The 24,013-nt window shown below is 44.5% G+C and overlaps 2 protein-coding genes across 3 annotated transcripts; one reads left to right on the forward strand and one right to left on the reverse strand.

Annotated features, from left to right (window-relative positions):
• The first annotated feature begins 1,825 nt into the window (after positions 1-1,825).
• On the forward strand, positions 1,826-7,291 carry LOC122766598 (extracellular calcium-sensing receptor-like). Of its 2 annotated transcripts, none has more exons than XM_044021587.1 (11): positions 1,826-2,191; positions 2,712-2,956; positions 3,398-3,489; positions 3,937-4,116; positions 4,227-4,415; positions 4,502-4,975; positions 5,110-5,319; positions 5,413-5,536; positions 5,923-6,116; positions 6,244-6,525; positions 6,613-7,291. In XM_044021587.1, the coding sequence occupies exons 1-11, from the start codon at positions 1,941-1,943 to the stop codon at positions 7,045-7,047; spliced, it is 2,676 nt and encodes an 891-aa protein (XP_043877522.1). In that variant the 5' UTR covers positions 1,826-1,940; the 3' UTR covers positions 7,048-7,291. The 2 variants fall into 2 exon arrangements, with proteins under 2 accessions (XP_043877522.1, XP_043877523.1); XM_044021588.1 differs by having other exon boundaries at positions 6,645-6,724.
• Positions 7,292-8,978: 1,687 nt separating this feature from the next.
• On the reverse strand, positions 8,979-21,662 carry LOC122766600 (extracellular calcium-sensing receptor-like). Its single transcript, XM_044021590.1, has 9 exons — positions 21,385-21,662; positions 20,875-21,169; positions 20,661-20,747; positions 20,206-20,476; positions 10,962-11,164; positions 10,608-10,883; positions 10,260-10,487; positions 10,051-10,174; positions 8,979-9,972 (listed from the first exon to the last, which is right to left on the reverse strand). The coding sequence occupies exons 1-9, from the start codon at positions 21,612-21,614 to the stop codon at positions 9,062-9,064; spliced, it is 2,625 nt and encodes an 874-aa protein (XP_043877525.1). The 5' UTR covers positions 21,615-21,662; the 3' UTR covers positions 8,979-9,061.
• Positions 21,663-24,013: the final 2,351 nt, after the last annotated feature.

The following is a 24,013-nucleotide window of genomic DNA, read 5'->3' on the forward strand; positions in this document are numbered from 1 at the left end:
ATCGTGACAAATTGGTACAAACCATACAGAGTGGAGAAGGCCGTCTTTTCCCTGGACTCTAGCGACAAGGGAATCTGCCAGTAGCCCTTGGTTAAATCCAGTGTCGTGAAAAAGCGAGCCGTGCCCAGCCAGTCCAGGAGTTCGTCGACCCGGGGCATTGGATAGGCATCGAATTTGGACACCTCGTTGACCCTACGATAGTCCACACAGAACCGTATTGACCCATCGGACTTCCCACCGGGGAAGGGAGAGGTGGTCCTCTGCGAGGATGACCGCCGCCTCGATGTTGGGGGGACGGTGGCACTGGACCCAATTAGCCGTGGACGACGGTAACCCAGTGATGAACTGCTCTAGTGCCACCTGTCCCACGACATCCTCTGCAGAGTGGGTCCCCGGTTGGAGCCAACGCCTCGCTGCGTCCAGGAGCTGCTGCGCGTATGCAAAGGGACGGCCGGCTTCCTCAAAAGAGAGTCCCCTGACTCCGGTGTCCCTCCGGAGTCCTGCCCAGCCGGTCCAAAATGGCTCTCTTCAGCTGGGCGAAGTTGTGACGTGTGGCCACTGGCAGACTGTGCGCGGCCAGCTGCGCCACCCCGGTGAGCAAGGGGAGGAGCCGGACCGCCCTCTCCTCCTGAAGCCACGCACACGCCTCCGCCGTGCCCTCGAAGATGTCCAGTACCAGGAAAGCACGATCGTCCCGCTGGGCCGCCGCGATGTTGAAGACCAGTCGAGCTGCTGCATTCTGGATAAGCTGCAGAGGTCGTGTGACACATGCAGGGACATCAGCAAGGAGGGAGTTGCAGTAGTCTAAGCGTGAGATGACAACAGCCTGGACCAGAACCTGTGCGGCCTTCTGGGTTAGAAGAGGTTGTATCCTTCTGATGTTGTGCAACATGTATCTGCAAGATCGAGCTGTTGCAGCAATGTTGGTGTTGAGGGAGAAATGGTCATCACCCAGATTCCTTGCCATTAGAGGGAGCTACCACAGAGTTGTCTAGGGTGATGGTCAGGTCTGTGGTGGGAGAGCCCTTTCCTGTAAGAAAAATAAACTCAATCTTGTTGAGACTGAGTTTCAAGTGATGGTCAGACATCCATTGAGAGATGCCAGTTAGACAAGCTGAGACCGTTCTGTAAGTGTGTTTCGGACCAGGGAAAAGAGAGAATGAGTTGGGTGTTGTCAGCGTAACTGTGATAGTAAAATCAGAAGAGAGAGTGAATAACAGAACCAAGATAGTTGGTGTACAGAGAGAAGAGGAGAGGGCCCAGGATAGAACCCTGAGGGACACCAGTAGTTAGAGGACAAGGTTCCGACACAGATCCTCTCCAGGTTACTCTGTATGTTTGATTTTGAAGATAGGAGTAGGGCAAGTGCAGTCAGCTAAGATATGTAAATAGAAATGTAAATCAGGCCCTATAGTGTAGTGAGATGCAGAACATATATATGAGTGAGGTAGAAATAAATAGACAGCAGCTTAAAAATGGAGGTGCAAAATATGAAACAGCAGTGAGAACATACACAAGGTATGTACACACAGCTACGCACAGGCACACACACTCAGTGACCTACTACGGAAGGTGACTGTTGTGGTTTGAGAGTTAAGTATTCATTGTTCTGATGGCCATGGGGAGGAAGCTGTTGGTCAGCCTGGAGGTGCGGGCCCTGACTGACCTGTATCTTCTGCCCGACGGAGGCAGATGGAACAGGTGGTGGGTTGGGTGGGAGGGTCTATGTCACAGATTTGCAGGTGTGGTCTCATCATGCTTGATTCTATTCCACTGTGGCTTTTGTCACTGTTACAAATATATCTGTGATGGGCAGAGCAGCGGGTAAAAAACGGAATCAAATGTGACCTTTTTCATTTCAGCTGTTTAATGTTGTGTTCATTGAACCTCTTTTTGTGCCAATGAGATTTATCTGACTGGTAATATTTGATTGTTCAGAGATGTCTTGGTTCTTGTGGCTCGGTTCCGCTCCGTCCCTGCTCCTCGTGGGTCTCGTGGGCAGAGAGCTGGGTCTTGGGGTTGGATCACAGGTGGTTCAGGCAGTGACTTGTTCCCGCTGGGAAACGTTTGGTGTCGCGGGTCTGTTCCAGGATGGTGATGTAGTCATTGGTGGTCTCTTCAGTCTTTTTTACAAACCTCCAGCTATGGATCATGACTTCACTCAGCTGCCACCTTACAAACCTTGCACCAGGTCAAACTCTGAACTGTGTTTACTGTGAATGCTGTCCAGTGCTAATTCATATGTTTCATAGTGTTATTACCTATATCTATTCCATAGGACGTTAACTAGGCATGAGAAAAATAATTGCCCATTGACTGACAGGACACATTTTGATTAAATGCCAAAGGTCTGGGCTGAACTTGAGGAAAAAAAGCTGAATCTCAATGAGCTGCTTTTAAATTAACTTTGACTGTAGATGTTTTCAGTGAATTACTCTTCTGTTTGAAAGCTGAATACTAGATTTTTTATGGAGTATATTTTTTCATTCTGCACTTTTATGATGACCTTATGTCCCTGCATATTTTACTGTAATTTGTTTGTCTGTAATGCTGTCAAATGTGCTGATAAAAACCTTGGTCCGGAGCTTCTTGTAAAAGAGACATTTATTCTCAATGAGGCTTACCTGGATAACTAAAGGTTATGATGAAAATAATGGCACATTTGCAGCTTGGTGTTTTGCTATCACGTTTATTGTCAATCTCTCTCTCAGACTGCAGGGTCTTCCTTTACAGTACATATATGCCATGGTGTTTGCACTGGAAGAAATCAATGAAAGTGGGACGCTGCTGCCAGGAGTGAAGCTGGGCTATCACATTCACGACAGCTGTGGTCTTTCCTTCTGGGCTTTACAGGCTGCCCTGTCACTGCTCGGAGGAAAGGGCAGCAGCTGTAGTCTTTCAGCTGCCATGGCCAACTATTCTGCAGCCTATGGAGAGGAAAGTGGAGAAAGGACAGGTTCTAAATATCTCTGTGCATATACATGATGTTCCTCCATCTATATCAAAAGCAGAATCAGCTTTATTGGCTATGTACAAGTCCACACACAAGGAATTGACATAGAATGAAATAAGAATGGTGCAGGAGATAAGACCTTTGCACTAGACTTTACAACAGTATATATCAGTATTAAAAAATAATATGGGACGTAAAGTAATGAATAAATACAGTAAAACTGTGAGTTTTAGGTGGTTGAATATATGAATATAATACATATATGTATATATATGTATATATATATATATATATATATATATATATATTATTATACAAACACAGTTGTATTTATATAATGTATTTATAATTGTATTGACTACAGGAATTCAAGATTAAGTATAAACACTGGATTTTGTTTTATTTAACTAACGACTCTCGTGTGATATTTGATCATGTTGTCAGGTGATCAGTCTGTTCCTTTGATCATCGGTGGTGACTCACCTAATACAGCTCAGATTCTCTCCAGACTCCTGAGGCCGCTCTCTGTACCTTTAGTGAGTTTTATATATTAAAAACTAATGTTTGTTTGCATTTATTATTTCATTTTTGTATATTGAGCAAAAATCAAGTATGATCGTTTAATTCAGGCTGCAGGTACTGGATGGTCTTCCACCGTGAACTTGACACTCGTTAATGAAATCATGCTGTGCTTGAATGACTTGTTTCTAATGGTTAGTTTCATGTAGTCGGGTAACGTGAAGAATGTCTCATTGTCAATGCAAGACAAGTTCCCTTTTCAGGACAATACATTTTTAATTCATTCTTTGGTGAAAAACTTTTATTGATCTTTGATGCAATAATACTGACTTCATTATAAAGATCAAAATGTCATATTTATTGTAAGCTACAGCAACTACTGTATGTTGATAGAAAACTCAAGCCCTGTGTCAAAGATTTCAGTATAAATCTGTTCTTGTTTTGTTTTTTTTGTTTTTTTTTAGATAAGCTACACGGCCAGCTGCCCATGTCTAAGTGACAGGAGCCAGTTTCCCAACTTCTTCAGGACCATGCCCAGTGATATTTACCAAGTGCGAGCCATCGCCCAGCTTGCTATCCGCTTAAACTGGACATGGATTGGAGCTGTAGTGGCAAAGAATAGTTATGGCCTTATATCAATAAAGGTGTTTCCACTTGTGTCGTGCTGCAAATGTTACAGCATCTGTGTAAGAAATAGCACATGTAAGATTTTAAATGCAAAGCTTTAAGGGTTGATTCCAACTGCATTAATCAGATTTTTCAGGAGGAGACTCGAGGAGCAGGAGTGTGTTTGGCATTTGTGGAAACTCTCCGTCGAGAGAATATTGTGAGTGACGCCACACGTGCAGCACTTGCCATTCAAGCCTCGACTGCAAAGGTGATTCTGATCTTCACCTGGTACACAGATGTGAGGGAATTGTTCGAGCAGCTGGACGCCAGAAATGTGAGAAACACATGGAATCTATAAATCTGTCAAACTCATACTCAGAAAAGTAACAGATAATTGTAAATATTTTGTTGTCACTGTAGGTGACTGACCGACATTTTCTGGCCAGTGAGGCTTGGAGCACCAGTGGGGATCTTCTCCAAAATCCTTCCTCTTCTAAAGTGGCAAGTAGTGTCCTGGGAGTGGCCATTAGGAGTTCAGTTATACCTGGATTTGAAAAGTATCTCAGAAATCTAAGCCCATCTCATCGTCCAAAGGATAGGTTCTTAAGAGAATTTTGGGAGAATGTGTTTCTCTGTCATCTTGGAGACACAGCTCCTGCTAACAAGCTGCTTCAGAAAGATCCGCTGCCTCCGTGCAGTGGCACAGAGTCTCTGCAGACGGTGCAGAATCTTTTGACTGACACATCTCAGGTTAGAGTGACATATAACGTCTACCTGGCTGTTTATGCTGTAGCCCATGCTCTTCACAGGCTTCTCTTGTGTCCTGACATTAAAAGTCTTCCTAGAAACAGCAGCTCCACCTGCTCCATTCCGAAACACATCAAACCCATGGAGGTAAAATCACTTCTGTTTATCACTGTCAAATTTTCACACCCCACTTTTCCACATTTCGTGGGTGTAGAATATTTGTCACATTGTAGTGTTAAACTCTTTTGAAGTTGAGGTTTTTGGTGTTTTGATGCTTTCAGGTTCTACAGCACTTGATGAAGGTGAACTTCACTACACCACAGGGTGAAATGTTTTATTTTGATGGAGCTGATGTTCCAGCAAAGTACGACCTTGTGAACTGGCAGAAAACTCTTGGAGGGAAACTCAAACTTGTTCTGATAGGTCGTGTAGATGGATACGACCTCCAAATGAACGAGTCTGCAATTCAATGGAGCACAGGGTCTAATCAGGTGATCCTGACTCAGGACAACGTCCAGACATCTAATGAATAAAATGTTTGCTGTGACTCAATATGAATTACTTGAAAATATGTTTTTGTTCAGGTGCCTGTCTCAGTTTGCAGTGAGAGTTGTCGTCCAGGAACCAGAGTGGCCACCAGGAAAGGAGAACCACTCTGTTGCTTTGACTGTCTCCCATGTACTGAAGGAGAAATAAGTAACATAACTGGTGAGAAAATCACTACATACAATTTTCCCATAACTTTTCACTCTGCAGGATCCAGACGCCTTCAAGGCTTCATCCACACGACTGTTTTCTTCTGAGTCCAGATGAGTGTTTCACTTTTGTATCAACTGTAATGTCAATCCATACATATGTCACATGAAGGCTGAACACGAGCTAAGAATGATGAAAAGTCGGATCAGATATGTGTAGCTGTTTTAATGTGACTGCATTCAGGAATCATGGAGCTGCATAGTCCAGTGAACAGCAGCAACTGTGTCGTATTTGGCACATGCAGACAGGGCAGCACTCATCCAGGGAGCAGTAACACAGTGAATGTAATAATTTCTGTGTAATCTATTCATTTAAGATTTTCCTGTTTCCTCTGCCAGGTTCTCCTAACTGTGAACCTTGTCCACCTGAGTTCTGGTCCAATTCTGACCGAACTGCCTGTGTCCCTCGCCAGCTGGACTTCCTGTCCTTTAATGAAACCTTGGGTATAACTCTAACTACAGTTGCTGTATTTGGTGTCACGGTGACAACAACTGTGTTTGTGGTTTTTCTTTACTATCGTCAAACACCGATGGTAAGATCCCAACAACGCTCATCATCTTTGGTTTGCAGTTACTTCAGTTTGAACATATAAACATGATATTTGCTGTTCATGTGAATGTCTTTTCAATTCCAAAACAAATTCCAACTCTTTATTGTAGGTTCGAGCCAACAACTCTGAGCTGAGCTTCCTGCTTCTTCTGTCTCTGAAACTCTGCTTCCTCTGCTCTCTGGTCTTCATCGGCCGTCCGTCAGTCTGGTCTTGCCGTTTCCAGCAAGCAGCTTTTGGCATTAGCTTTGTTCTTTGTATTTCCTGCCTTCAAGTCAAAACAATGGTGGTTCTGGCAGCATTTCGCTCGGCTCGTCCTGGAGCTGAAGCCTTGATGAAGTGGTTTGGTCCAGGTCAGCAGAGAGGAAGTGTCTGTTTCTTCACCAGCATACAGGTCAGTGTTTCATATGTTTTTAATTGTATCTTGTTACACCTTTTCATGTACATGAACCTGATTTTGTGCTGGTTTTGTTTTATCAAGGTTCTCATCTGTGTCATTTGGCTCTCACTCAGTCCACCGGTTCCTCAGCCTGACCTTGATGTGCCTGGTTTAAAGGTGACGCTGCAATGTGCCATGGCCTCTGTGGTGGGCTTCTCTCTGGTTCTGGGCTACATCGGCCTCCTCGCCTGCACCTCCCTTCTCTTGGCTTTTCTTGCTCGGAAACTCCCCGACAACTTCAACGAGGCCAAACTCATCACCTTCAGCATGTTGATCTTCTGTGCAGTCTGGGCGGCATTTGTTCCCGCCTATGTCAGCTCTCCTGGAAAATATGCAGTGGCTGTTGAGATTTTTGCAATTATTGCCTCTAGCTATGGTTTGCTTTTCTGCATCTTTGCTCCAAAGTGTTTTATCATTCTTTTAAGGCCCGAGAAAAACACTAAGAAATTCCTGATGGCCAGGGAGCAGAAGGATTAATTATGCATTTGTTAATGGATTGTGAGCCATCAAATGTATCAATTCTATATACATTTCAGTCACCATACTTTAAAAGTGCTGTAATTATGTTAGTAACTGAATAGTGTTGGTTATAGATTTATATTTATAAACTATTTAATAGTTAAATTATAGCCCTTTTTACTTCAGTGTTTCACATGTGTACAGCGTCACAAACATTGCACAGCAAAATAAAAATACTTTCAATAAACATAAATAACACTGATGATTTTCTCTTTCTCATATTGATGCTTCTGGTATGCATTATTTTGTTAGCACTAAAGCACTTAAAACTATCGCCTTTTTGTGACTCAGAACCATAAAATCTTCAAGTGTAGATTAATAACTGCTGTCTTAGCAGCAGGGCCGGTTCTACTGAGGAATATAAGACAAAGCAATCAAAACTAAAGCAAGCTTCATGGTCAGCAGCTTTTTTGTGTTTGTAATGTTGCCTGTAACAGTGTTTTCTCTTTGCAACATGTTGTTAGCATTGTGTACTATGTAAGCATATTGCACTTACGCTTTCATTGGCGAGTTAAAGTAAGGATGTAGCTACAGCTTCTCCCTGTGGTTTACAAGACACGTAGGAACGATTAAACTGAACAACTGAGACAACAGAGCTCTCAAGAAGAAAACTGTTTTTCTAAATTACTGAGATACTTGATATCTCAGTCATACACTAATAATACAATTAGGATAACTTCTCATTAACTCAGTAAAACACAGAGAAGTGAATGCAATATGCTTCCATAGTGTCCAACCCAAAACTGGAGAAACAATAGAGAGCACTTAGTCAGGCCTCTACCACTTCACCTGTGCTACTTGGGTGTGACCATGATACGGTGTTAGGTTAATTAGAAATTGAATTACAAACAACTAATTCAGTTTCAGTATGGTCTCCCCACCTTGTGCGCTCGCACCGTAATTGAGCGTAAATAAGTAACCAAGTAATGGGGTGACTGCTATGTTTTCTCTGTACAGATGAAAGAAGATAAAGAAACTTGAGATGAAAGAGAAATGGGAGAGAGGGGAGACCAGACAGATAGTGTCTGAGGATTCGTAAGGAGGAATTGAGGGCAGCTCTAGAGAGGATGAAGAGCAGAGAAGCAGTTGGTCCAGATTCTCAAGATTCAACATTTTTTATTGTTATTATGCAAGCATGACAAAATTTCTTCCTGAGACTCTCAGCACATTAAAATAAATAGAGCACACATCTATATACATGTGTATATAAAAGGCACTTTTAGAAATAATAATTAAGTAGAAAAAAATTAAAATAAAAATAAAAAACAGAAAACAAGATAAACTATTGCAAATGTATGTACAGGGGGAAAGAAGGGAGGTGGTATGATAAATATAAATTGCAGCTCGTGCAAGACCTGTTTGACTGAGTCTTTTGGTGGAGGATCTGATGATCCTGTACCGTTTTCCTGGAAGTGTTTCAGCCCTGAGACCCTTCTTGTTTTACTATGGTGGTGGACAGGTTGACAGATGAGGTCAGACAGGAGTCTCTGTGGACTATGTTGTTTGCAGATAACATTGTAATGTGTAGTGAGAGGAGGAGAAAAGTAGAAGTGAGCCTGGAGAGAAGGAGGGCTGCACTGTAAAGAAGAGGAATGAAGTTGATTTATCATTTGAAGACCCTCAATTGCCCATGTGAGGAACTGGTCTCTCTGAGCACAACAAAGAAAAAAGTGCACTTTTTAATGTGAAAGGATATCACAGATGTTAAGAGTGAAGCAATAACTGACCACATGTTTCTGTATTTGACATTTTAGCAGACAAACATACAAACAAATACATATCAATATTTTGTCACTTTTCTTTGCTTTTCCAACTGCAAGTCTCACAAACCACCCGTTCATAGTTTTTGCTGATTGATTGAAGTTTTAACAAATGAAAAGACAAACACATACAACTGGTAAAACATTTTATTAAAGTCCAGTATGTAAAATTCAGGAGGGGTAATTGGCAGAAAATTCTTGGTCACAGTTTTTTATGATTTAGTGCCTCGACCCATGATGGCTTTCTTTGTGTTTAACTCTGGTCTACACAAGATGACGTAACACTTGGGTCCTAACAGTGCCACCAAGATGCCCAAACTGGAGGCCAGGATGGCAAATACCTCCACTGCATCTGCATATTTGCCTGGTGAGCTGATGTAAGCAGGGACAAAGGCCACCCACACTGCACAGAAGATCAGCATGCTGAAGGTGATGAGTTTGGCCTCATTGAAACTGTCTGGAAGATTCCTTGCTAGAAAAGCTAACAAACAACTGAGGACAGCCAGTAAACCAATATAACCAAGTAAAACTGCAAAACCAACTGTGGACCCAACTACACACTCATAAATTATCTTGTCACTGTGATACTGGGTGTTTTTATGAGGCACTGGTGAAGCAGAGACAAGCCAGGCAGTGCAGATTGCTGCTTGAACAGAAGTCAGAACCAGAACTGTCCCTCTCTGCTGCACAGCACCAAACCACTTCAGACTGGACTCACCACCTGGTTTAGAGGTCCTGAACACAGCCAGAACCACCATGGTTTTCACCAGGATACATGAGACACAAAGCACAAAGCTGATGCCAAATGCTGCATGTCTTAGTTGGCAAGTCCATGATCTGGGTCGTCCAATGAAGAGCAATGAACACAAGAAACACAATTTGAGTGACACCAAAAGAAGAAAACTGAGTTCTGAATTGTTGGCACGAACTATAGGTGTGCTATGATGATGGATGAAGATGCCCAGAACAACAACACAGATAAATGTGCCCAAAAGTGAGATAGCTGTCAAGCAGATACCCAGAGGCTCATGGTAGGAGAGGAACTCTGTTTTCTTAGGAACACAGTGGTCACGCTGGGGGCTGGACCAGAAATCTTCTGGACAACTGGTGCACTCCATGGAGTCTGAGAAAAGAGAAAATATTATGACATACATGTTTATACAAAATCTCTAAACTGTGGTGTTTAAAACATTATACTGACCAGTTGTATTGCTGATCTTTCCCTCAGAACAAGGGACGCAGTCAAAACAACACTCAGGTTCCCCCTTCTTTCTGGCCATGCGGGTACCTGGAGGACAGCTCTCACTGCACACTGACCGAGGAGGCTGTGTGGAGAAAAATCAGGATCTGTGAGACTAATCTGCAATGACTAAGGTAAATAGATAGTAGTCTGATAAAGTAAGAAATAACCTGTTTGGATTCAAAGTTCCAGTAGATTTTGTCATCATCCAGTGTAAGTTCTTCTCCTTTGAAGGCTGACCTCTTAAACTCACCCATACTCTGAACTTTAGTTCTTCCATCAGGGAGCCACACCCAGTTCATGATGTCATACACAGGCAAGGCATCACCGTTTTCATCAAATGACACTTGATCACCAAAAGATGTGGTGAAATTGACTTTTTCCAAGTAATATATCATCTAAGAAAATCCAAATTAGGGACAAAAAGCAAAACTGAAAATGAGGATTTATTCTATTTATTTGCACTTCACACTCAAATACAAAGGATTAAGTGAATTCAGTGTAAACTGATATCTCACCTGCCATGGCTCCAGTCTTTGCAAATGAGCACAGGTGTTGTTGCTGAAAGGCCCTCTCCCTGGCTCACACTGCAGCATGTCATCAAGAGCATACGCCAGAGCATACACAGCCTTATACACATTATACTCTGGCCTGAGTTCCGAAATGTCCACCAATTCATTCTTCACATTCTCTTCAGCTTCCTGTCCAGTGCATACTTCTCCTCCTGCTTCCACCCAACCTGCTGGAGGTGGTGCAAATCTACACTGAAATGTGTATTCCCAAAACTCATTCACCTGAAAAAATGTGTGTTTTTGAAATAATGACAATGTTTTTACTGGAAGTTACATATCAGATTGAAACTTCATTCTCACCATGCTATTCCCATCGGTGTTGTTCTGATGTAGGTCAGGACGTATTTTTAACAGGAAGTCCCTGAGCCCTGGTATTTCTCCTCGACGAATGGCGATCCCCAGTGTTCCAGCCAGGTACGGCATGAGATGGGGAGCCTGGAGCACAGCAGCTGATGACCAGGCTTCACTGGCAATCCACTGCAGGCCTGTCACATTCTGTTTCACTATCTGTGAAATGCATAAGAAGTACATAATTGTGTACTTTCATACCAATATAGTGTAATTTATTTGTTTTACATTATATTACATGTCATTTAGCAGACACTAAGTCGCTTCAAGTAAGCCATACTATAAAGTGCTAGTAAGTGCTTTTTTTTGTGTCGTCGTTGTTGTCGTCTTAGTCGAGGTAGAGTCGAAATAGATCGGTTTTTAGTCAGCAGTGGAATATGTGTAGGCTTTCTGCTGTCCAGATGTTGATGTGAAGCTTGTTCCACCATTTGGGAGCCAGGACAGCGAACAGTCGCGAGTTTGGCGATTGCTTCTGCGATCCTCTCAGCGAGGAGGCAGCAAGCAGGTTTGCCGATGCCGAGTGGAGTGGGTGGGCTGGGGTGTAGGTTTTGATTATGTCCTGGATATAGACTGGACCGGATCCGTTTGTAGCATGGAACGCAAACACTAGAGTCTTGAAGCGAATGCAAGCAGCTACAGGAAGCCAGTGAAGGGAGCGGAGGAGTGGTGTAGTGTGAGAGAACTTTAGTAAGTTGAAGACCAGTTGAGCTGCTGCATTCTGGATGAGCTGTAGAAGTCGTATGGCACATGCAGGGACACCAGCAAGGAGGGAGTTGCAGTAGTCTAAGCGTGAGATGACAAGAGCCTGGACCAGAACCTGTGCCGCCTTCTGGGTTAGAAGAGGTTGTATCCTCTGATGTTGTGTGTATCTGCAAGATCAAGCTTTTGCAGCAATGTTGGTGTTGAAGGAGAAATGGTCATCAAGTGTCACACCCAGGTTCCTTGCAGTATAAGAGGGAGGTACCACAGAGTTGTCTAGGGTGATGGTCAGGTCTGTGGTGGGAGAGTTTCAAGTGATGGTCAGACATCCATTGAGAGATGCCAGTTAGACAAGCTGAGATCTGTTGCGAGCTCTGATGAGGAGTCGCATGTCGCTTGTCATCCACGGTTTTTGGTTGTTGGAAACCCAGCAGCGTTTTTCCACTGTGGTGTTTACATAGCAGAAGGAGATGTAGGACAGAACAGACTGTGTGTCTTCAACGTTCTGACTCTCGAACAGGGTCCAGTATGGGATATCAACTATTTATTCAGGTTTAATTTTGTTTTTTTGCTCAACAAAGCACAGCTGTCCATATAACAACAGGTATAAACAATAGTGTTTCCTGTTTGAAACATGTAAAGTATTATACAAGAAAATCTATAGTAATAGCCTACATGTATAGGCATAATTATGCAAATAACAAAAAATGTAAACAAAAACAGGCCTACAGCTTCACAGTACTATGTAGAAAACAGAGAAATATAAGAACCCACAGGCAGTCTTGTATTAAGTACTTGAAAGCGATATTTGAGTAACAGAACAAGTTTCTTACCAGAAAATGACTTTGGTAGAAGTTAAAGTCACCTTTTACAATACTACCATATTTTGTCTGCAGTCCGATTTTCTTTTAATGTAATGCACCCAAAATGTTCATTCCAGGCACACCAACCACAAGGTGTACATGCTGACATGCTGCGGTAACAATTATTTAATTACTGTTGCAGACAATCCACTGGACAAACTGTGTTGTGTGCCACATGTTAAGTTACTCCTCTGCCTCAATAGTACTTGTAATAAATGTAGCTTGTTTGCCATGGAGGTGAGGCTTGGTGAATTGGAAACTCGGCTCTGCACCATGAAATCTGAATTTTTGGCTTAAGCAGTTAGTAAGTAGTAGACCTCTTTAGACCTCTATCCCATGTGAAAACATCTGGGAAAACCTGGTCTCGTGAGGAGAGACAGTGTCTCTCACTCCACTTTATTTGGAGCTGATTTTTTTATCTAGACATATGTCAAACCTGGAGAGGTTTGAGTGCCCCTGTGATTCTGAGAGCTGTGTTGTCTGGAGCCTAGTGCTCCTGGTAGGGTCTCCCAAGGCAAATTGGTCTCAGGGGAGGGGCCTGACGAAGAATGGTTCAAAGACCTCATGAAAAAACAACAGAGGAAGAGAGTGACCCTGCCCGAAGGAAGCCCGGAGCCCCCGCCTGGAGCCAGGCCCAGACGGAGGGCCCGTGAGCGAACGCCTGGTGGCCGGGTCTACCACGGGGCCCGGCCGGGCCCCGTGGTAGACCTCCTCCTGTGGACCCACCACCTGCAGGGAGATCGACTGGGGTTGGGTGCTGGTTCTGGGGCCATGGAACGTCACCTCGCTGTGGGGGAAAGAGCCGGAGCTTGTGTGGGAGATGGAGCGCTACCAATTAGATCTGGTGGGGCTTACCTCCACGCACAGCCTTGGCTCTGGAACCACACTCTTAGATAGGGGTTGGAAGTTATTCTTCTCTGGAGTTGCTCAGGGTGTAAGGCGCCGGGCGGGTGTGGGGATACTCACAAGCCCCCGGCTGAGCGCCACTGTGTTGGAGTTTACCCCGGTGGACGAGAGGGTCGCCTCCCTGCGCCTTAGGGTTGCGGGGGGAAAGCCCTGACTGCTGTTTGTGCTTATGCACCGAACAGCAGCTCGGAGTACCCGGCCTTTTTGGAGGCCCTAGATGGAGTCCTGCAAGGGGCTCCATCGGGGGACTCCATAGTTCTGCTGGGAGATTTCAATGTGCACGTGGGCAACGATGGGGAAACCTGGAGAGGCGTGATTGGGAAGAACGGCCTACCTGATCTAAATCAGAGTGGTCGTTTGTTATTGGATTTCTGTCATGGATTATCCATAACAAACACCATGTTCGAGCATAAGGACGCTCATAAGTGTACTTGGTACCAGAGTGTCCTTGGCCAAAGGTCGATGATCGATTTTGTGATCGTTTCATCTGATCTAAGGCCGCATGTTCTGGACACTCGGGTGAAGAGAGGGGCAGAGCTGTCAACTGATCACCATCTGGTGGTGAGTTGGGTCAGAGGATGGGGGAGGACTCTGGATAGACCTGGTAAACCCAAACGTGTAGTGCGGATGAACTGGGAACGTCTGGAGGATGCCCCTGTCCAAGAGGCTGTCATATCCAGAAAGTTGTGTTAAGTTATGTTTAGTTTTGCCTTCTATTTGTTTTGTGACTTCCTGTTTTATTTTGACATCTCTCTTTCCTCTCGTTTCAGATAACTTGCCCTTCCCCTGTAGTTTTCCCGCCAGTCTGATTATCTTCCCCGCCCTGATTGTTTCCACCTGTTCCCCATTTACTTTGAGTTACATATAGCCTGTGCTTCCCTCTGCCCTGCGTCAGTTCGTCTTGTCTGTCATGCCAGAGAACCCACGCCAATCCATGCCACGTCAATTGTTTGTAAGGTTTTTGCTTTTCTTAGTTGCTACTTTGTTTTGTCCCTTTTTTGAGCCATCAGAGTTTTTTCCTCGTGAAGAGTGATTTTGATTTGGCACCTTGCCTAGACCTTTTGTCTCCTCCCAGTGAGTGATTATAATTTGTTACTTTGGCCTTTTGCTTATCTAGTGATTCCTCGATAGAGTGATTTTCTGTTGATACTTTTCCTCCCTTCCTCCCCACAGGCCTTATGATTGCCCCATTGATTTGATCCCGGGGTCCCCTATTCCTAAGGGTAGACTATATTCCATCTCTGGCCCCGAAAAGAAGGCTATGACCGAGTATATTGAGTCCTCGTTAAAGGCTGGTCTTATCCGCCCCTCTTCATCTCCAGCGGGGGCAGGGTTCTTTTTTGTGGGAAAGAAAGATGGGACACTCCGACCATGTATAGACTATGCACCACTTAATGACATAACTGTTAAGAATCGGTACCCTCTGCCACTAATGTCATCAGCTTTTGATCAGCTTCAGCAAGCTAAGGTTTTCACTAAATTAGACCTCAGAAACGCCTATCATCTGGTTAGGATCAGAGAGGGGGATGAATGGAAAACAGGCTTTAACACTCCTAGTGGTCATTACGAGTACCTAGTCATGCCGTTTGGGTTGACCAATGCTCCTGCTGTCTTCCAAGCAATGATCAACGATGTACTGAGAGACTTCCTGAACCACTTTGTGTTCGTGTATTTAGATGACATATTGATCTTCTCCCCAGATTTAGACTCTCATGTGCATCATGTACGGCAGGTTCTCCAGCGACTGCTGGAGAACCAATTATATGTCAAGACAGAAAAGAGCGAATTCCATGCCGACACTGTATCTTTCCTTGGCTTTATCATAGCCCCTGGAAAGGTGCAAATGGATCCGGCTAAAGTTAGCGCTGTGGCTCAGTGGCCAACACCTGATAGCCGCAAAAAGGTTCAACAATTCTTAGGATTTGCTAACTTTTACAGGAGGTTTATCCGAAACTTCAGTGCCACAGCTGCACCTCTACATGCACTTACCTCTCCTCAGTCTCCCTTTTTGTGGTCCCCTCAAGCTGAGGAGGCCTTCCAGCAGCTCAAAGTGCGATTCACTACTGCCCCCATTCTCACAGTTCCTGATCCCAGCCGGCAGTTTGTGGTGGAGGTGGATGCCTCCAATAATGGAGTGGGGGCAGTACTCTCCCAGCACTCTGAGAAGGACAACAAGCTTCATCCCTGCGCCTTCCTGTCTCATAAACTCTCGCCGGCAGAGAGAAACTACGATGTTGGGAACCGTGAGTTATTAGCAGTGAAAAAAGCTTTGGAAGAGTGGAGACATTGGTTAGAGGGCGCACAGCACCCATTCATTGTATGGACAGATCATAAGAATCTGGAATATATTCGCAAAGCAAAGAGACTGAACTCTCGCCAAGCCAGATGGACATTTTTTTTTAACAGATTTAACTTTGTTTTGTCTTATAGGCCGGGGTCCCAGAACACCAAGCCCGATGCCTTGTCCCGTCTGTTTGACCCCGAGCCTACTGCCAAGGAACCGGAGCCCATCCTACCACTGAACCGTGTGGTAGGAGCGGTGAGTTGGCAGATAGAATCTCAGGTGAAGCAGGCTAATGGTGAGAATCCGACACCTAGTGGTTGTCCGGAGAATCGCTTGTTTGTCCCTGTTGTTATGCGTCCACAGGTGATCCATTGGGCTCACACCGGACTGCTCACCTGCCATCCAGGAGTTAAGAGGACCATGTACGTCATTTCCCAGAGGTTTTGGTGGCCCTCCATGGAGAGGGAGGTTCGGGAGTATGTGGAGGCGTGTTCCATCTGTGCCCGCAACAAGACCTCCTCCAGAGCGCAGATGGGGTTGCTGCAGCCACTCCCTGTTCCCACTCGTCCATGGGCTGAGATCTCACTCGACTTCGTCACGGTGCTCCCGGTCTCTGAAGGAAACACCACTGTGCTCACAGTGGTAGACAGGTTTTCTAAAATGACTCATTTCATAGCATTACCCAAGCTTCCATCTGCCAAAAGAACGGCAGAGATTATGATGACTCAAGTATTTCGTATTCATGGTTTTCCCAAAGACATTGTTTCAGACCGGGGGCCCCAGTTCATATCCAGGTTCTGGAAAGAGTTCTGCAAGCTCATCGGGGCCACCGTCAGCCTCACCTCTGGTTATCACCCAGAAGCCAACGGCCAGACGGAACGTCTCAACCAGGAGTTAGAGACCTGTCTTCGATGCCTGGTGTCGCAGAATCCGGCTTCCTGGAGCAAGAAGCTGGTGTGGGTGGAATATGCCCACAACTCTCTTCTCACCTCGGCAACTGGCATGTCTCCATTCCAGTGCGTCTTCGGCTACCAGCCCCCTGTCTTCTCCGAGACAGAAAAGGAGATCATCGTCCCGTCGGCCCATGCCATGGTCCGGCGATGCCACCGCATCTGGGCAGCCGCCCGTAAGGCACTCCTACGCAGTGTGGACCGCATGAAGAGGGCTGCTGATCGGAGGCGCCTACCTGCGCCTGTATACAAGCCTGGCCAGAAGGTCTGGCTCTCTACGCGGGATTTGCCTCTCCAAGTCGCCTCCAGGAAGTTGGCTCCACGGTTCGTGGGGCCTTTCCCAGTGTCCAAGGTCATCGGCCCTTCCGCTGTCCGTCTGCGTTTGCCCCGGTCCATGAGAGTCCACCCCACCTTCCACGTCAGCCGGGTGAAACCGGTTAAGGAAAGCCTCATGGTGCCCGCAGCCGCACCCCCTCCACCTCCCCAGATGGTCGACGGCGGCCCTGTCTACTCAGTCAAGGCTCTGCTGGCTGTGCGCAACAGGGGCCGGGGCAGGCAGTTCCTGGTGGATTGGGAGGGCTACGGTCCAGAGGAACGATCATGGGTTCCTGCTAGCTTTATTGTGGATCCTGACCTCATCACAGACTTTTACAGACGCCACCCTCAGTTATCTGGGCCGTCAGGTGCCGTCCCTAGAGGGGGGGGTACTGTCATATCCAGAAAGTTGTGTTAAGTTATGTTTAGTTTTGCCTTCTATTTGTTTTGTGACTTCCTGTTTTATTTTGACATCTCTCTTTCCTCTCGTTTCAGATAACTTGCCCTTCCCCTGTAGTTTTCCCGCCAGTCTGATTATCTTCCCCGCCCTGATTGTTTCCACCTGTTCCCCATTTACTTTGAGTTACATATAGCCTGTGCTTCCCTCTGCCCTGCGTCAGTTCGTCTTGTCTGTCATGCCAGAGAACCCACGCCAATCCATGCCACGTCAATTGTTTGTAAGGTTTTTGCTTTTCTTAGTTGCTACTTTGTTTTGTCCCTTTTTTGAGCCATCAGAGTTTTTTCCTCGTGAAGAGTGATTTTGATTTGGCACCTTGCCTAGACCTTTTGTCTCCTCCCAGTGAGTGATTATAATTTGTTACTTTGGCCTTTTGCTTATCTAGTGATTCCTCGATAGAGTGATTTTCTGTTGATACTTTTCCTCCCTTTGAGAGTGATTTTTATTTGTTACTTTGTCCAATAAATTAGAGTATTTTTGGAAGTTGTCTCTGAGTCGTGCTATTGGGTTCAAGTCCTTGTTCGGTTGTGACAGAGGCCTTCAACTCTCACCTTCGGCGGAGCTTTTCCTGTATCCCTGTGGAGGCTGGGGACATTGAACCTGAGTGGGCAGTGTTCAAAGAATCTATTGTGAAAGCTGTAGTGGAGAGCTGTGGCTCCAGGGCTTTAGGTGCCTCAAGGGGCGATAACCCTCGAACATCAGGTGGACACCGGTGGTCAGGGAAGCTGTCCGACTGAAGAAGGAGTGTTTCTGGGATATGTTATCCCGGAGGACTCCTGAGACAGTTGCAAGGTATCGACGGGCCCGAAGGGCGGCAGCCTCTGCTGTGGCAGACGCAAAACAGCGGGTATGGGAGAAGTTCGGAGAGGACATGGAGAAGGACTATTGGTCGGCACCAAGGCGTTTCTGGAAATCATTTGGGGCCTCAGGAAGGGAAAGCGGGGGATCATCCAAGCTGTGTACAGTAAGGATGGGACACTGTTGACCTCGACTGAGGAGGTAACCGGACGGTGGAAGGAACACTTTGAGGAACTCCTGAATCCGACATCTGCACCCTCTGTGGTGGAGGCAGAGAGGGAGGATGATGGGGGATCATCGTCAATCTCCCTGAGGGAGGTCACTGAGGTGGTTAAACAACTCCGTAGTGGCAAGGCCCCAGGGGTTGATGAGATCCGCCCAGAAATGCTGAAGGCTCTGGGTGTGGAGGGGCTGTCTTGGATGACACGTCTCTTCAACATTGGGATTCCTCAGGAGAGTGGCTGGCTTTTCCCTTAGAGATAAGGTGAGAAGCTCGGTCATCCGGGGGGAGCTCGGAGTAGAACCGCTGCTCCTTCACATTGAAAGTAGCCAGTTGAGGTGGTTCGGGCATCTGGTGAGGATGCCTCCTGGGCGCCTCCCGAGGGAGGTATATCAGGCACGTCCAGCTGGGAGGAGACCTCGGGGTAGACCTAGGACAAGGTGGAGAGATTACATCTCCACTCTGGCCTGGGAACGCCTCGGGATCCCTCAGTTGGAGCTGGTCAATGCGGCTCAGGAAAAGGAAGTTTGGGGTCCCTTGCTGAAACTGCTGCCCCCGCGACCCGGCCCCGGATAAGCGGAGGATGATGATGATGATGATGATGTCAAACCAGGAGGCAGAGTTGCAGTCTTAGATGCCACTCTGCTATATTCGAGCAGTCACCTACATCAAGACTATCTGTCCTCGAACCAACTAAGCTAAACACAAATCGGTGAAATATTCCTTTAAGCGCTCCAGTGCCAGTGCCACTCCACATGTTGACAGGATGTGTTGGAGGCCTGCGTTGTCACTTTATTGTCACTTTAGATGACATCACCATGGCTTCCAGTTCAAGGACGCTGAAAAACTAGTTCATGCTTTTATTACATCTAGATTAGATTACTGTAACTCCTTATTATCAGGATGTTCCAATAAGTCTGTTTAAACCCTCCAGTTAATTCAAAATGCTACAGCACGAGTTCTGACAGGAACTCGAAAGAGAGCTCATATCACAGTTTAGAATTCAATTTAAAATCCTCCTCCTCACATACAAAACACTTAATGATCAGGCCACTTCATACCTGAAAGAACTAGTTCCACCATCCTGACAGATTACTTAGTTCTGTTTAAATGCAGGCTTACTTGTGGTTCCCAGAGTCTGAAACCTGAACTATCTCTTAGTTATGCTGCTATAGGTGTGGTGCACCGAGCAACTCCCTCACACTCTTGATATGAATATGAATTTTTACATCTTGCTATTTTTCTCTCCTACTTTTTACTTTTGCTCGCTCTATCCTCAGTCTGCAGGTACCTGTGACTCCTTTGCTGAAGGTTCACGATCCAGTTTACAGGCGTCACTAGTAGTATTGTCATGATTATCAGTATAGTACGCTTTGTAATTCATTCAACTGCTATAATACATTGTAATACCCCACATTTTTCCTCTCACCTCAAAAGCTCAGTTTACATTCTGGGTAATTTCATAGGCCAGGAGCAGTTTTCCAAAATGACCGACATACCTATTAAACATTCCTGAAAAAGGAAGCAAGAGTTGCAACTGGGTCGATAAAGAAAACACAGCATTTTCTGCAAGTGTGTCACACAGTAACATGAGCAGAGAGATGCATAACTGTAATTTGTCCTAATGAGTAGTTAACACAAAATGTGTATGACTATATATTATGACATTATAACATTCTGTTTTAGAAAGAGCACAGTTACCACCTACCTCTTTCATGAGGTTAATCATGCGACTCTCGTGTGCAAACACAATCACCACCCGAGCTGTAGATTTCTTTATCACATCCACTATTCTCCTAATTTCAATGGGATCATAACGAGGCAAAATCTCTGTGTAAGCCAGACAACCTCCAGCAGCTGGACCCAGATCAGAATGAAAGGACCGAGCAGCGTTGTGTCCATAATCATCATCACTGATGAGCAGACCTGCCCAAGTCCAACCAAAGTGTTTTAGAATCTGAATCATAGCATTCACCTATGTGGACACAGAGCAGAGGGATTAGTGCACAGGCTGAAATCATCTTTTACCAGAAATCCTGCCAAACAGGATCATCAAGACCTGTATAAGATGTAAATTTAGCATTTTAATATATACTGTACACAGACATTATTGCACACAATTGATTTTATGTATTTAGATATTGCAAATAGATTTTCACCTGAAAAGAATCACTTGGGATCGTCCTAAAGAAAGATGGAAACTTTTGTCGATCACTCAGGCAGGAGCATGTGGCGGAATAACTCACCTGCAAAACAAGACCATGTATCAAAAAGGAAAAATTCCGAATGGTAACGTTAATTACTCCATGGTCACACCTTCATTAAATATGAAATGAAATCACAGAAATGATGTTGAAAGACATAAAAACTTACCAGAGGCACTCTGTACAAACCTAAGACTGCGGAAACGGCAATAGTACCTGTGGAGTAAGAATCACCCACAACTCCTAGGAGTGGAGGAGTTCCTACACATCTCTCCTCTAATGTAACTTGCTCTTCTTGACCGCTGAGTAAGGTCAGTGCTGCACCAATTCCAACCCCTACTTGGAGGCAGTTATCATACAGACTGTATCCCAGAGTGACATTAGGCAGCAGGTTTGAGTTTCTGTTGATCTCATCAATAGTAAAGGCCATGGTCTGAGACAGCCTGAATCCTAACATATTAAAGCTGACACAAATATACAAATGATTACAATTTAAAATGCGTCATACAGTAGCTGTACAAAACTACCCATGTTTCACAACTTCAGACACTACTGCAAATAATGAGGTCAGCATCATCACCAACAATTCAATTCAATGCTTCACACAGGTCATATACATATATATATGTTATTATCAATGTTATTATCTCACAAGAATAACAATATTCAAGCAGCTTACCCATAGCAGGTAGGCTGTTGTGGCTCTGAGGTAAAAGATGCATCAGCATAAACAGGAAAGAAGTGAAGTCTGAAAAGTCCACCGAGATTCACATCTCCAGTTTTGTGCATCCCATTTAGGTTAAACTGTCCCTGTAACTGACAAGAGGAGGAATAATAAGAGGACACCGCAGAGCAAAAGCAGGACAACAAAATTAAAGAGAGGATACTGGTGTCTAAAAATGACCTCATGACTTTGCTCTGTTTCTTTCCTGTCTAAGTTCAGGCTCATCATAATATCACCACATTTTATGTGTTTGCAGTGTTGTTCATTTTTGCACACCACCTATCAGGGCAAATGTAGAAGCTCTAAGGGCAGGGCTTAAATCTATTTATTATATTTATATTTAATTAATCTCTTAATCTCTTTATTTATTTAATTAAACACAAAGTTTGCCATTTTTGTCAGCAGGGGGCACTCCATCACAGCAATACCAAAAAACCTAGTTTGATTTCATGAGGCATTATGGTAATTGTATAGTAAAAAAAGAATTGGCAGCAGAACACAGCAATTAGCAATGAGTAGTTATGATTGATTAGTAACAAAGAGAGAGTGATGGACTTTTTAACCAGATTGTTTAAGAGTTTTAAGAACAACAGTGATGTACTATGACCTGGAAGTGCAAATCAGTATTACAAAGTGTGAAACACTTTTACAAATACTGAAACAAATTAACAAAAGTTAAAACAAATTTACATTTTCTAAAACACATTTACAAAACCCACAGTCCATAGGGAAAGGGAATGTCCCAAATGCTGTGAGTGACCCGGAAATGATGCTGAGCAGTCAATTCTTGACTTCTGTGTGTAGTAAGAATGGATACTTTTGACTGAGTGAGGTTTTGTCCGTTTTGTGGGAAAAATATTTACCATTTAACGCCATATTTCTATTCATGTGAACGGTCTTTGGCTTTTTTCAAAGGCGTCAAACAGGTGGAAGGATTGGATATGCTGCAACATTGCATTTGCCTTTTCATGGAGGGCCACTTGTACGATGTTAGAGAGTTTACATGGTGTCAATACCAGCGTGAGGACTCTCAAAAGTAAGCTCAATGAAGCCAGTTTTTTACCACAGAAAGTTTTTTTCTTCTGCAAACGCTGTTATCAACACAATCAGACTGGAACATCATGGACCTGGACAACTGTTGGGTTACCGCACAAAGTGGCAGGTACTTAAACAGAAGTACTGTCTTCAAGTAAAGAAAGAAATCAATACTCCTCTGTCTCTCTGGGGCGTTCCTGCAGATTGGTATGTATAAATTCATCGTTTAAAGATGTTGATGGTAATTGAATGTATTCGGGCACTAAATTATGTGTGCTATTCTCGTAGAGGCCGTGATAAATTGTTGGCCCGTATTCAGCCACTGTGCCCTGGATCTGCGCTGCTGTTTTGGCTCCGTTTAATTTGTGGATGCTCCGGACTCGCAGGCGGGACTTCGACTCCTGTGATCTATTAATAGATACGTCCTGCCCTGCGCAAACGTGAATGGGGATGAGACTGACAGTGTTAAGGGGCATCAATTATTGAAATGTGCTTTATATAGTTTATTATTTTGTATCATTTTGTGTTTGTTTGTATTTTTGGTATTCTTAATTATTTTGGTTTCCTCCATACCAGTCCTGTGTATTGCTGGGGGAATTTCACCCCAAGGAATTATAGAATAATGTATCGATGTAATGTAAGGGCAACACAGGTTCGTTGACACACAGGACAGAGAGCGGGTTCTATGTTACAAAATATAATTTATTTTATTTAACAACATATTACGTTTTCCTAACACAATAACAACAATGCTTCCAAAGGCACAACCAATAATCAATATAAGAACAGGACTGGGGCTTACCACGGTGGCAGAAAAAAGGGAAAATCCAACACAACACCACCCGTAACACAACACACCAAACACGGACTTGTGAAAAGATACCACCACCAGGGAGTTGGGCTGTCACACGTGTCGACCCACAGCACCTGTTAAACAAAAGAAGAAAAGGGAACTAATTTACTCGAAAATAATACTGACAAAGTACATACACAAACAAACAAACAAACCAACAACCAAACAGCCAAACCCCAAATATATAAACACTTAAATCACAACACGACAAACATAACACATCTTAATTTACATCCAAAATAATCTAATAACAAAAAATTATAACAACTAAACAAAAGTAAATAAAACCAACTAATAAAGATCAAGTAAACTCAACAAAAAATTCCAAAAAAAAGAAAGAGACAAAACACATACTATAATCCAGGAAAATAAGCGCTAGAAACACAATACACTATTAAATGGTGGTGCCTGCTGGAGCTATTAAAAACAGTAGGCCCGGCCAACGAGTCAAGGACGGCCGAATAATTACTCCTACGAGATATTCAGCTCCCCCATCGGAGCGGAAAAGCCGGCAATAAAGCACCCTCTCTTTCTCCACCATGCGATCCCATTGGCGTAACAGCACCACAGCTGACCTGGAAATCTGTCGCCTTTTCGCTGGGGAAGGCCAAATTCCTCTCCTCCAAAACACCAGGACATCCTTCAGGAGGGGGTCAGTCTCCTGCAAGGAACCAATGTCCAAGGCAGAACGCCCCG

This window comes from Solea senegalensis, linkage group LG3 (genome assembly GCF_019176455.1).
Source record: "Solea senegalensis isolate Sse05_10M linkage group LG3, IFAPA_SoseM_1, whole genome shotgun sequence".
Classification (NCBI taxonomy): Eukaryota; Metazoa; Chordata; class Actinopteri; order Pleuronectiformes; family Soleidae; genus Solea; species Solea senegalensis.

Bases quoted from the DNA above. Each gene is read 5' to 3' on its own strand.
- LOC122766598 (XM_044021587.1), top strand. From the start codon at position 1,941: ATGTCTTGGTTCTTGTGGCTCGGTTCCGCTCCGTCCCTGCTCCTCGTG. The intron at 2,192-2,711 runs GTCAAACTCTGA...TCTCTCTCTCAG, and splicing joins CCTTACAAACCTTGCACCAG to ACTGCAGGGTCTTCCTTTAC. The intron at 4,117-4,226 runs GTGTTTCCACTT...TGCATTAATCAG, and splicing joins ATGGCCTTATATCAATAAAG to ATTTTTCAGGAGGAGACTCG.
- LOC122766600 (XM_044021590.1), bottom strand. From the start codon at position 21,614: ATGAGGTCATTTTTAGACACCAGTATCCTCTCTTTAATTTTGTTGTCC. The intron at 21,170-21,384 runs GTAAGCTGCTTG...TATTTGTGTCAG, and splicing joins CAACAGCCTACCTGCTATGG to CTTTAATATGTTAGGATTCA. The intron at 10,175-10,259 runs GTTATTTCTTAC...TTCTCCACACAG, and splicing joins GGAACTTTGAATCCAAACAG to CCTCCTCGGTCAGTGTGCAG.